Here is a 14,277-nt window from a genome sequence, read left to right on the forward strand (position 1 = left end):
TCTTTTTATTTCGCAAGAATGTGTTCTACACATTGTGTAAGCAGTCAGTCGACTATCAACAGTATTAGTGTAAAGATGTGCCTGTTTCAAAAATTCTTTGAAAATTATGGAGTACGAGATACGAAATAATCTTAGGTTCACGGAGAAATATTTAAAAATTACTATTGATAGAGCAATTTTTTGAACGTTTTCGTGTGGTAAGTACACAGATTTATGAAGTTTAAGAATTATAAAAAATATTTTATGTTCATTTAATATTATGAGAACACAATGACACGGGGAAATCGTTAAATGATAACGAAAGGCCCAAATTATTGCTTTCCACAATATGAGTCTCTCTAACATAGAAATTGCAAGAAGATTGAAAAACTCATTAAATGTCGTAAACAATTTTTTTTAATTAAAAGAAAAATACGGCAGTAAAATGTCTACAGGTCATCCAAAAAAATTAACACACAGGGACAAAGGTAAAATTTGTCAAAAATCACGGCAAAATATGCTTAATGCCTCTAAAATAAAAATGAAATTATATTTGCCAGTTGGTATTCGACGTGTACAGCAAGTTGTGAGATCGAGTGGGACACTTAAGTATTCTATAAAAGCGAAAAAACCTCCGCTAACTAAATTCCACGAGATGGAGAAATTAAAGTTAGCAGAATATCATATGTCATGGACTGAAAAGTGGTAGACGGTGATATTTCTGATGGAAAAAGATTTAATTTGGACGGCCCAGATGGATATTAATATTACTGGCACGATCTGCATGATGAAAAAGTGTAAAAATGACAAGAGTACATGGAGGAGGATGTGTAATGGTTTGGGCTGCATTCGGCTGAAACGGTAAGACTCCGATAATGTGGTTCCTTCCAAAAACCAATGCAGAAAAATATCGGGAACTATTGGAAGACGTACTGGATGAATATGGCGACAAGATTGGTGGACCTAATTTAATATTCCAACACGATAATGCAGCAATACATCGTGCAAAAACAATTAAAAACTACTTTGAGAGGGTAAAAATCGTTGTTTTACCCTGGCCATCAAGGAGTCCGGACTTAAATGCGATTGAAAATCTTTGGGGAATATTAGCACGAAAGGTATACGAAAATGGAAAACAGTATAGTACTGTTTCAGAATTAAAAAATGGGATTAGAGAGGCGTGGTCTGAAATTAAATTAGAAACATTATAAAAATTAATTTAATCAGTTCCACGCAGAATATTTGAAGTTATAAAACACAAAGGTGGTTCAACTATATAAGTACTGAATTATTTTTATCTTTTCCTTTTTTAATTTTTTATGTGAAAATACATAATGAACCTATGTTTATTTCGCAACTAAAATTCAAGTGTTGTAATAGAAAATTTGTAATTGACATTAATTAACATTGTATTATTCAATTGGGCTGCGTATTTTGTTAATTTTATTAGGTTGAATAAATAATAATAAGTAAAATCAAAAATACTGCATTAAACACAGCATTATGTCAACAAATTGAAGTGAACCTATCATTATTTCGGCCACTGTAGGACAAGGGGAATTGATTACGATCTATCAAGAAATATGAGGGGTCTCCAGAAAAATGAAAAAATTGATGTAAATTTGAAGACGTAGTCAGATGAAAGAGTCGTGAGGAAATTAGCTGAAGTTGATAAAAACCGTGGTGCATCCCTTGTACAATTAGGAGAAGGGGAATTTATTTTTCTTGATAGATCGTAATCAAGTGTCTACAGAAAAATGAAAAAAATTTATGTTAATTTGAAGACGTAGCCTAGTAAGAGAGTCGTGAGGAAATTAGCTGAAGTTGATAAAAATCGTGGTGCACCCCTTGAACAACAATTAGGAGAAGGGCAATTGATTAAGATCTATCAAGAAAAACAAAGTGTCTCCAGAAAAAAGAAACAAATTTATGTAAATTTGAGGATACAGGAAATGAAAATTGGCACAGTCTGATAAAGAGAGCCGTGAGGGAATTAGCTGATAAAAATGGCGGTGCATCCCTTGAAGAATTAGGAGAAGAGGCGTGTATCGGTAGATCAGGTTGTTTTCGATCGTGCACCATTGGTTTCTGTGTCAAGTTTGAAGCGGATCGAAGTATCGAGGGCAGAGATCGAATCGATCGGGCTTGTCCCGCGAATCGGAACACGATTTCGTAATATTTTCACGAGGCTGCTGGTGTGCGGTTGTGTGCTCTCGTCCCGAGAGAGGCAGCATATCGAGGGAATGTGGCGCTCGGCCCTCCGGCTACGAATTCCGTTACGCGCACTTGTATGGTTCTTCGGTTTCCACCGACCCGCCCCGACCCGTCCCGACCCGTTCCGTCTCACCTGCCCCCATGAATACATTTTTTTCCCCCTCATACACACACTGCCGCCGCCTCGGGAGCCGCAATCCTTCCTCGCAGATTTCGCGCGATTTCTTTTGCGATCGAGCTACTCTCGCAATACCATTCGAAATTGACCTCGCGAAACTGCTGCCTCAAACTCCTTTGATCTAATTTTCCGGCACTGTTGTTTCGAACGTGCTCTTGAATAGCGAATAGAGATTGTATGATTCCGATTTTCTAGAATGTAGTAGGATATTGCAATTGTAGTATGACTTGGAAACTGTTCCAATTTTTGCGAATCTGAATTGTGGTCTTTGGAAAAATAATTGAGTACAGATTGTGTGTGTTTCTAATAAATTTGTCAAAGCCTCGGAAAGATATTGCAAAAAGAGATTCTCGAGTGGTTCGAACAACGGATGATGGTTACCCAGGAAGAAACGAGCGTTCTCGAACCTGTTATCTAGGTAACTTTCCGGAGGAGAATGCTCGCGTGAGCACAATTACAAGCGAATAAAAACAATTCGACGCATCACGCCGGCGCGAGAACCTTTAGCTGCGTAAATAGATCAAGAAATATCCACTGGGATAATCAATCACTGTCGACGAGTACGACTCGTCTTTCACCGATAACAAATAATACAAACAAATCTGGGAAATTAACATACACAAGAAACAGACAGCGAAGATTTAGGTGACAAATGCTACAGAGAAATTTATTTCCACACAGCCGGGCAGCAGCTTCAAAAATTTTATGAAATCGAACTGATTTATTGAGCGAAATAAACATTGAAGGTTAATCTCAATATTCCAAAAAATACATATTTCTCATTGCTTAGGCGTGGTAGTCAGCGCACGTGCTAAAATCTCGTAAAATCTGCAATTTACCAGCACTCTCTCTCTCGACCAATAAATAGGCCTGTTAATGTCAAACGCCTTTAAGCGATCTCTAATCGGAATTGCAGCAGCGCATCATCCGCATTCGCGACTATCGCGGCTCGGTTCGCATAAAAGAGGGAAACAGGAAAGCAGTGGGGCACTCGGATAACACGTATCCAGGCCTTACGGTATTTGCAATCCGGATTAACGCTATCCAGGATACCTGGAACGGCAGTCGGCGAGTCTAGCGTTGACATTAAATCCAGTTTACGGTTCAATTACGTAAAGCTTGAGCAGGGAGACGCCCCCGCGATATCTTCGCCCGCGAATAATATCGATCCGGTGAAAGGGATCGCTTGATCGAACCACTATTTATATAGCCTCGCGGAAAATCGTCCTGGCGAAAGCTATAAAGTCAGTCACCCGAACTAGGAAAATTCGGACGCGATCGTTTGACAAAGTCACGAAAGCGTGAGACGACTATTATCGTCGGTGACGCGGGCTTTTGGTCCGGCTTCCGCTTTCCTCCTGTTATGTCATACTGAGACACCTTCAGAGAAAATGAACGATGAACCGTGGAAGCAGAAGCTTCGAGCTTTAAATTGAGTCCATTGTCGTGCGACCATTTTCTACGAAATTATGTGTGCTCTAGATATACCCATAAAATTCTTTTATGGTAGATATAAATTATGCAAAGTAGCCACTCGAAAATTAGTTGACAGATGGGAGAGTCGGACGATTTGCTGAAAATCATCAGCGTTATTGATAGAGTGATTTCAGCCGAGATTCCGAGGAAGAAACTAAGGAACTACAAAACGATACAGCGGCTATAAAATGATTGCCACCGTCTCGAGAGCCATTTTATTGGCGAGGAATTCCACGAAGTACTTTGAGGCAGTCTAATGCAAGCCAGATAGAGAGGTTAGATCGTTTTCTATCACCTTTAAGACCCTTGAAAGTCTCGTGCTGCGATACAACATCTACCGCGTCCAGAAAAAAACGCTAAGAAATGATCGCGAGACTTTCTACGGCAGAGAAAGGAACTTTGTCATGGAATCTCTTATTTAAATATGCAGAAGTTTGTTTGCGATCACCAAATTCTGTTCACACTGATCCGCTGTTCCAGCGAATTGAAAACTCGCTTAAAATTATTTTTCACTGACACTAATTTCACTTTTCCAATAGTTAAAAATGGAATTAAAAAAACAAACGGCCATTTTTCCATGTAAAAATCGACTTCAGACAAGGTGCAATTAAAGATTCATTGGTGGAGTCGTCGGGAAATAGCTTGTGGTGACTTATGGGACCGGTTGTCAGAAGGTGGTGCGCGAGGACTTTCGATTTTCAGAAAAATCATCGACCGGCTAGTTTCGGGGGAGTCCGATGATGTTCAGCCGATGACCCGAGGTCAATCTACTTTCTACTCGCGCGTTCCATCGCGCAAAATTGAGGGAGGGTGAGAGGGGAACACGAAAGGACGATATCGTCCTCCCGCCCCTTGGAAACCGAGCGTACTTTCTCGCGACGAGACCGGCAATATACATATCGTTAGACGATCGCCGATGCTGATGAGTGAAAACGAACGGAGGCGGTGAATAAGCAACCGCGTCGACCCTCGAAGACTTATTGGTCGGGACAGCGGCGAGGAATCTCTCTGGAAAATGTTTCCCCGTATCGTGAGAAGAGATCTCTCTTCAGATCAGTGGAGAAATGGGCGACCGATTTTTCCCTTTTTCCAACCTTGCTCCTTCAGTTTTCCTTTTCCCTTTCTCTTCTTATTTTCGTTGCTGTGTACCACGCGAAACGTGAAATAATTTTCGTCCTCGCACTCCTTTTATTTCCTTCGACATTTTCTGTGCCAGTTTTGTCTTGGATTTTTTGGTGGCTGTTGGAAAAATTGGTGCTTGATCATTGATTCTTGTACCAGTTCGTGAATCCAATTAACCTAATATGTAGATTCTGAATAGTAATGCATCCATATTAATTAGAAATCCCTCTATTAATATTCGCCTTAACCCTTACATACTCAGTATCAGGAACAAAATTTATGAACACCACACAAAGTATCCTGATTCCAATGAAATTCTATTTTACTGGATACCGTCCCATCTGGTTATTCGTGGTAATGAAAAAGCTGATGAATTAGCCAATATTGCCAGGAACAATGCTGATTCAAACAACTCTTTCAAAATGCCGTATACTGATTTAAGTGTGATCTTCAAATCACGTGCTTTCAATAACACTAAATATACATATAGTCAATGAAGTTCGATACAAAGGAAAAAATTATTTTGAACATTTTCACATTTCATTTTGAACCATTGTAACCATTAACAGAATTAGATCCGGCCATTATAGTCTTAACTTCTCTCTAGCTAAAATCAATGTGGTAAATAACCCTGGCTGTTCATGTGGACATGAGACACAGGATATACATATGTAGATCATGTCCTTTGGTAATGTCCTATACATGACACTCACAGATTGAAATTTATACATAACCTCTGAGATTACGGGGTTTTTTTCTTCCCATGTCATGCAACGTTCTACTCCACAGACCTACAAACACTGTACATATGTAAGATCTTATGTTCCTTCCTGAAAGATTGTGAATTACATATGTATGTATATGACGCCACTATCACGCCCACCACAAATTAAGTGCCTTCAATTGATATTTACTTGTTACATTAATCGTACATTAGCATAAGGCCTTCATTGTAATATTATGAATGTAATATAGACTGCAGAATAACCTCCTATTGGAGGTTACAACTGTTCAATAAAAAGAAAAAAGAAAAATGTAGATTCTGTATCATTGCGAGCGTTTCATGTAGTTACATCGTGTATGTCAGCGGGTTTACGAGCAGGGCACACACAAAGGTACTTAGAAGGTACAAGTTGTGTTGTGGAGACTTATCCTATAACTTAACCGAACATCGTGTATGTCACTTTACAGTCAATAAATCGTAAGTGTAGAAAAAAAATGATTTACGTTGAAATTAGTTCTAACGAAGCAATCTCGTCTGCAACAAGTTCAAAGATTTGCTCAATTTTATGAGCAATGCAAATGCCTTGGAAGAGTAAACAATTAAACAATACGAATGTTTTGTTGGTAGCAGATTAGAATCAGCAGTAGAAATGCTTTGGCTGACAGTAGATGTACGACCGTAAACATTCAATAAATCGGTGTGTAATAATAAATCGACTCTCGATTCACGTCCGCTGGTATTTATGTTTGCTCGCGATTTGCACCTTGATCGCATTGTAGGAGAGCACACGGGCAGACGGGAAAACGAATGATCGCTGCGGGAACATGAAAGTTCCGCGTTAAGTTGGTCACGCGAGTTGCGCCGGCATGTAGTTAAGGTGCGCTTAATGACCGTCCGGAAGATCTACGCTACGTGACACAGTTTGCCGGCATCTATTCGCTAAAGCCGCACCGGTTCGTGTCAATCCGCGAGGTCTCTGCGTGGCGAATCTCTGCGCGCACGCACGACGATCCTCCGTAACAACGCGGATCTATTCTTTCAGATCCTCTCGATCTTCTTTGCCTGTAGAAAGATCTATCGAAACCGACGATCCAATCATACTTTCGTTTAACACTTCGAACAGCTTAAAATGAAAAACTAATTGCTGTATTTACCATTATTCACAATATTGGTTACATTATTTAATATGTTGGTATGTAATCAATTACTACATACTTAAGTATTATGTATATCAATTTCATATCCATAAAACGAAAAAATCATATACAATCCAATTATTCTAGGTCGGAAGAAATTTCAAGTTAAAATAGCTCCGACTGCAAAAAAAGGGATTAATAGTGTCTTGCTAAATCAAAGACAAATGGTTCGGGACCTTTTAATCAGGGACCATAACTGTTATAACCAAAAAGAAAAGAAGTCATAGAATAACAAGTATTTCAGCGACTAAAATCGTATTGGTTACAAATAAGGATTATAAGTAACCGAAAATTTTTTCTCTTGTTGGTAAATGTTATCGTTGAGAGAAATTCATTTCGATCACTTATAACTGGACTGCGGATCTTTATGCAAAATAAAAAATGTTTGCATTGATTGCAAGACATAGGAGTCAAACAAAAATGTCTTCCTTCTGTTAATTATCTTATTCTAAATGAAACTAATATACTGGTCGCCTTAAATCTTTTTAATACCTCCACTGTTTTAAATTGTACGTGCCCCTTTTCCTCATAAATGCATAAAATCCGCAGTCTACTTATAACAGTTATCAATGAGAGAAATTTATTTCGATCGTTCATAACAGTTATCGTTAAGAGAAATTTACATCGATTGCTCATAACAGTTATTCGATGAAAAAAATTTTCTTTCGATCGCTCGTAACAGTTAGGAATGAGAGAAATTCATTTCGATCGCTCATAACAGTTAGGAATGAGAGAAATTCATTTCGATCGCTCATAACAGTTATTGATGAAGGAAATTTGTAATAGTTATTATTAAATAGTACAACTTTCAAATGGTAGACAATCAATTATTTCATAAATTTTTTATTCGTAAAATTAATTGCTACAACTGAAATTTAATGTGACAAACAAACAGGTTTTGTGTTGTTTTTATGGTCTGTCGATTCTTCTTGTTGTACGAAACCGTCTCAATGAATTTCACAGGCTTGCTCCATCCGAAAAAGAGTATACAACTCAATAATGAGCAACCAAACTGAATTTTCTCATCAATAAGTATCATGAACACGTGAAAAGGAATTCGATCATCGATAACTGTTATGAGCGATCGAAATAAACTCTCATCGATAACTGTTATGAGCGATCGAAATAAATTTTTCTCGTCGGTAACTGTTATGAGCGATCGAAATGAACTCTCATCGATAACTGTTATGAGCGATCGAAATAAATTTCTCTCATCGATAACTGTTATGAGCGATCGAAATAAATTTTTCTCGTCGGTAACTGTTATGAGCGATCGAAATGAACTTCTCCCATCGATAACTGCTTTGAGAAATCGAGGCAGTTTTTCTTCATCGATAACAGTTATCGAGGAGGATCCAATTTTGTGGACACTAATAATTGTTATTTGTAACCAAAAAGTATAAAAATCGATATTTTTTAATAATTTTGCTCTTCGAATTTTTTTCTTTATATTTTATGTGTACATTATCTTAAATTTCAGTAATCAACTATTTATTAATGATTTTTATCGTAGAAAATTTTATAACTGTTATTTTTGGTCCCTGCTTTTAATGAATTTAATCTATTCCTGGATGCTGGGTCATTTTTATTACATAATTGATTTACAACCATAGTGCAGCATTATTTGTGAACCTTTTTTACCTCTATTGGTCATTGCTCCTCTTCTTCCAAATAGCGACAGCAGTTTCATTCGTACAGCGATGTGAATCGTCTTGCGTAATACACACTAACAAGACGTTTACTGTGTCCTATTTTCCGAATACCACGAATCGGAAGATTCCCTACTTAGCTTTTCCAGTAGGCGATCGCCTCGGTTCGTCGGATCAGTTTTTACCGGCGGTATCTCTGTTACGAGTCCGCGCCGATCGTAAAAAAGTGATCCAACGATCGCGATAACCGCTCCCTCGCGTCGTCTATATCGTTTCTTACGCCACAGCGGAAGTCGCTCGTGTTATAATCGAATTAATAGAGAAAGCGGTAAACGACCTCGTCCGACGAGCCTCTCGGGAAAACGCGAAGAAAACCATGATACAGTCACCCTTCCAGTACCGCGATTATTAATCATAAGAAACTTGATTGAGAATTATAAGAAATTTGAAATTAGTACAAATCAGATCGAATTTTTGCTTCGCGTTATGAGAGCATTGACTGTAGACGATCGAAATCGGCGGGATGAGAGAAGTTCCCTCGATGTTCGAGGGAAAAAACTCGTGGTCGTCGATTACGCCACTGTTCTATACAATGCGTTGGACCTGCTTTCAGGGAGTGGCCAGCATTCCGGAGTGTAAAGATCAGCGGGCTTGCGATGAATGGAACGCTTTAGGATCGGCCCGGAAAATGGACGTCGCCAAGTCTGCAACCGAGGACTTCGTCACGGTGGTCAATGTCGAGAGCCAACCTCCGCCGGAGAATTTCGTCACGGTGCTGTCGATCGGACAAGGGAAAAAGGAGGACGAGCAGAAGCAAATTGTTAACTCGAAGACACAGGCGAATGGGCACGACGGACCTCTCGAGGAGGAGGTCGAGGTGTTCAGGCTGCCTGGAGAACGATTAGGATTCGGACTCAAGTTCGAGGGAGGAAATAAGACGTCCGAGAGGGTCAGGAAGCTGTTCGTTCAGAGCTGCGCCGAGCAGAGTCCTGCTAGCAGAGCCAAGTGCTCGTGGGGCACTTTGGGAGAGGGTGACGAGGTGAGCTTTTCGCATTTGCTAATTTTATTTTCCCCAATTATTCATATTGGGAGGGTTTAAGATAGGGAGATATTTTCTGTTCTTTTCATTCAGAGGGTTTAAGAAGATAGAAATTTTATTGGGACACTAGAAATTCTCCAGAAATCTATCATAACTGTCGAACACTATCATAACACGGTCATCCACCTATGCTGCCGCGAAAGTCAATGAACCATCAGAGCTAATAGCCGGCAATGATCACGAACAAGTTCTCCTCGACGAGAAAACAGCTAAATCGTTCTCACACACAAGCATTTTAATTAACCGGAAGGAAAACTGTCACGCGACGTGTCGCGCGACGGCTGCCTATCATTTTCGAGACCCAATTGCTGCGTTACGATTCTCAGGAGAGCCAATCGCGTCTGCGAATGCGACTGCAACACTGTGGCGCATAGCGAGACAGAGAGAGAGAGAGAGAGAGAGAGAGAGAGCTCGAAGCTAGCTGTAGAAAATCACATTTTTATATTTTTCAACTCTAATTCCTTCTAATTGGTGTTATACGATTGTAAAAGTTCGCGTTCGATTTAAAAATCAAACATTTGGAAAGGAACTTTGGCAATCACCCAATAATGTTGTACTAATTAGACTTTCTTTCATCCTTTAATAGTTTTAAAACGTTGAAAATAGTAAATTCATGTTTTCAAATTCTCTTAATTATTATTATAATATATTTGAAATTGCAGTCTAGTTATAATAGTGCACCCTGTTTACACAGTTTCCACAAACATCGATCAGGGTAGTTCAATCCCTTTAACGTGGACAATCGTCGATTATAAAAGCATGTGTCCGATCATCCAGTACATTCTCTTTGCAATGGACATGTTTGGTTCCGTCCAGTTAGTAGACACTGTTCGAAACACGGTGCGGTTTGTTTGCAGCGCATTCCCTGCGCAAGAAACAATCCGGATCACGTACACCTGAGGTGCGCAACACACCGGTCACGTTACCGCGTCTCTTTTCCAGGTACTCTCGATAGACGGTGTACCAGTGACACACATGACTCGGATGGACTGCGTGAGGCGATTGAAGGAGTCGCAGCTGGTGATCAAGCTAATGGTCAGGTGCAGGGGGGCACTACGGCCTGAGGTGGTCAGCGCCGAGAAAAAGAGCCCTCCGGAGAAAAGCAAGGTGCCCCCGGAACTGCCATCGGCGCCGCCTCCGGTGCCCCCTCGAAAGTTGAGACAAGCTCGAGGCTTAGCCGACGGAGAAGCCAATCCCAGTCCAGTGAAAAAGTCCTGGAGCGGCTCCAGGTCTCAGGCCAGCTCTCAAGCTAGCTCTCAGAACAGTTCTCCTGGATCCCAGCCGGCCGTCAGCCCTCTGGACAGCAAGTCCAGCATCTACGAGAGCTGCGAGTCCTCGCCGAAGAGCTGCAATGGATCTGTGCAGGACACGCCGAAGGGGTCGCCCAAGGAACGCTCGCCGGAGCTCGCGAAATCGAAACAGGTCATTATTGTTGGATTCTCTACTCGAGAAAAGAACGGCACACTCTGTAGCGTACACTGCAATTTTGGAAATTGTGGATAGAGACTAGAGAATTTGGAGATTGGTATTCAAGGGGATGATTGTCTTTAAATTGCTGTAGCTTTGGGGAGAAAGATTGCACGTATTGTTTTATAGTGTGCTGTTCAACACATCTAAGAACATCCTCCACATTGTCAATCATTTTATCCAACTACCTAAACGAACATTTTCTCCGCTCGCCACCCACACGCTCGTACCTCGATAATAACAATAGCACAATTACAGGAGCCTCCGGAAGCGATGGTGTACCTGGACGCCCGTTCTCAGTGCGGCTCGACGCACGGCAGCACATCCGACGACACCGGAAGTTCTCTATCCACGGTGATCGACCGGTTCTCAACATCCGATCGCGTGTCAACGATCTCGACAGCTTCGACCGCGTCAACAACGTCCGAGCAGCCCGAATTCTCTCGGACCGATTCCGATCAGGTGGACAGACCCTGCGAGAGGGACTACCTGTCGAAAGCTCTCTGCCTGGAGAACCTCGAGGCAGACTACTCGTCCACGCCTCCCGACTACCTGTTGCGCAGACTGGCCAGCTCGGAGGCGGTGACCCACGTCGAATCCCGAGGGGAGATCGAGAGGATCACCGCTGTTGTAGCACCGAACACTGTTCTGATCGAGGAGACGATCACGTTCCAGCCGCCATTGAGTTTTCAGGATGCTCCTCTGAGCTACGGCCACGAAGCCAGGCCAGATCTCTTCTACACCGCGGATCTTGCTGCAGACTCCTCCACGCACTTCAAGCCCATCAAGGACGACGTGGAGCTCGTGGAACGCGTCAACGGCGGACTCGATCATCACCCTAAATCCTCGCCGGAGAAGACCTCTTCTTCAGACAGAACCCCTCCGCCTCTGCCCGCTAGGAACCACGTCAACAGGATCAGCGTGAATCAACCTGTCAGCAACGAGAGGGAGCAGTCTCCTCAGAAGTCGAAATTAACGAACGATGCTCAGCAGGAGGCGCCTATCCTGCCACCTAAACCGCTGCCCAGAAGAGACGTCAAAGTCAGGCGAAAGAGACCACCTCCACCTCCACCACCACCCACGGTGGCTCCTCGGTCTGAGCCCAAGACATTGCCTCCTCTGGCTGAAGCTAGGCAACCTAGTCTTGAAGAGAAAGAACCTATTTCTTCAAAAGCTGACCTTCCTACTTCGAAGAATGAAGAATGCGTTAACAGAAGATCCGAAGAGAAGACAGTAGAGGAGGCTAAGAGCGTCGAAGACAGAGAGGACACAGAGTCAATTGATAGCTTTGACACCCTAGAAGACGATAACCTCCGGACGAATAAGGTGCTAGAGATCATCGAGATCAGGAAAGCAAAATCGTTCTCTCCTCAGAGATGCATTGATCTTGAGAAGAAGGATAGAATCGTTGAAAAGGCGGAGGAGGAGAGGTCTAATTTTGCCAAGGACTCTGGGACTATAGAGTCTGAGAGAATCAAAGCCTGCGAGAGGCCCAAACCTGAATTGAGGACTATGGTCACGCTATCAACGGACGTGGAGGATTCTGAGGAAGACAGTGACGAAGCTACCACGAGATTCAATGAACCTGTTGATAAACTGGGAGATAGACAGTCGATTGGAGATGATAGTTCGGATACGGGTGATTCTGGTTCGCCTGTTAAGGAGAACGGGTTCAGAACCTGCGAGAATGATCAGGATGATTCGTATAGGGTGTTGAACGAGGTTAATCGTAATGCATGCGGTTTGAGAGAGGACAGAGGGAGGAACGAGAAGGACAGCGTCGAGGATGATGATACTACTAGCGACGAGAGTGATGATGACTACTACTGGCAGAGCAATTTGGCGACCATTGGGGAGGAGGAGGAAACGAATTCGCTCGAGTATACTACTGCGTAAGTTTCCCTTGTGGTTTGCGAGTGTCGGTAAACGATCGTAGATGGGGTTTGAGAGGCGTTTAGGGGACTGAGAGTGGATTATTTCGTCTGTTGATTGGTAGGTGGTTGAGAGTAGTTGAAGTAGATGAATTTTGCGCGGAGATTGAAGGAGTTCCTGATTGGTGGGAGCGTGTTCTGTTCTAGTCAGTGTTGAATGACGTATTTTCTAGTTGGAGCGAGGATCTAATTAATCTTGCGGCTAATTTCTCGTTCTGCGTACATTGTTTTACAGAGATTAGTATACGAGAACATTTTGTTTCGACCAAGAAATTCTTCGTTGTACACGTGACGTGATACCGATCTTTGTTAATGCGCATGGTTCCTTGTGTTTTATAAATTTACGATAGACTTAAAGATCTATAGTCAAATTACTGGCAATAATGCAGAAGCTGTGCAATTAGATATATTTATACGAAGGTTTTCAAACAATTGGCATTGAATGAAGTTGAGCTTCTTTCGCGAGTATGAATAATTACAGTGAATCAAAATTGTGATTGAACAATAGACTAAATACGTTATATATATTTTGTCGAACACTCTGTCGCTACTGTCATTTCAAGTATTTCTACAAAATTGTGAAACGTTGAAAATGTATCTATCTCCACCGCTACAAACAAATGTTGCGATCTGTTCAATCACGGATTCAACGAGGAAAATCTGGAATCGTAGATAAGAGGGATTATGATCCAGACGATCGTGACCACGATTAATAGCGGATGACGTGTTGTTCGCACGATTTGCTTTGTTTTTTGCACAGGAGACCATGACTATGAAATGTTAAAGAACTAAGGTCCTAGATCCTTGTTACTTCGTCTCCTTCATTTTTGCTTCAACCGTTAACTAACCCGTGACACCAGTATCGTAATAAAATCTGCATTAGTATCGATACAAGAATAATTCTAAGCTTTATTGATTATCTAGCTTCTGAAAAGAGAGCTGTCAAAAATTAAATGCTTGTACTTAGAAATCTTTCGGGAAAGGGACGGTCTACTCAAAAGAAACTGACTAGAACATTTTCATATTATGCAGATGAAGTCGAGATCGTATTTTCCTCCACCGAATAAATTTTTGACCAGTTTCTCGAACGCATACAAATTTAGCACTGCAAAACTGGTTCCGATAATTCTGGTTGGCGCCCCATAGTCGCCGTCCGACCGCAAAGGGCTAAAATAAATGTTTTCCGATGCACGAAACGGACCCAAACAGCGCGCGAAGGCTAAAGTAAGATCAATAGCCCCG

General features: G+C 41.6%; 1 protein-coding gene across 5 annotated transcripts in view; it reads left to right on the forward strand.

The window, feature by feature from the left end:
• Bbg (PDZ domain-containing protein big bang) overlaps nucleotides 1-14,277 on the forward strand; it is a 123,202-nt gene that overhangs the window by 51,128 nt on the left and 57,797 nt on the right. For all 5 annotated transcript variants that reach the window (XM_076420213.1, XM_076420210.1, XM_076420211.1 and 2 more), the window contains 3 exons: nucleotides 9,152-9,577; nucleotides 10,580-11,059; nucleotides 11,363-12,996. In XM_076420213.1, the coding sequence (XP_076276328.1) occupies nucleotides 9,227-9,577; nucleotides 10,580-11,059; nucleotides 11,363-12,996 (2,465 nt within the window). In that variant the 5' untranslated portion in view covers nucleotides 9,152-9,226. The remainder of the gene's footprint in view (nucleotides 1-9,151; nucleotides 9,578-10,579; nucleotides 11,060-11,362; nucleotides 12,997-14,277) is intronic.

Source organism: Lasioglossum baleicum, chromosome 3 (genome assembly GCF_051020765.1).
Source record: "Lasioglossum baleicum chromosome 3, iyLasBale1, whole genome shotgun sequence".
Classification (NCBI taxonomy): Eukaryota; Metazoa; Arthropoda; class Insecta; order Hymenoptera; family Halictidae; genus Lasioglossum; species Lasioglossum baleicum.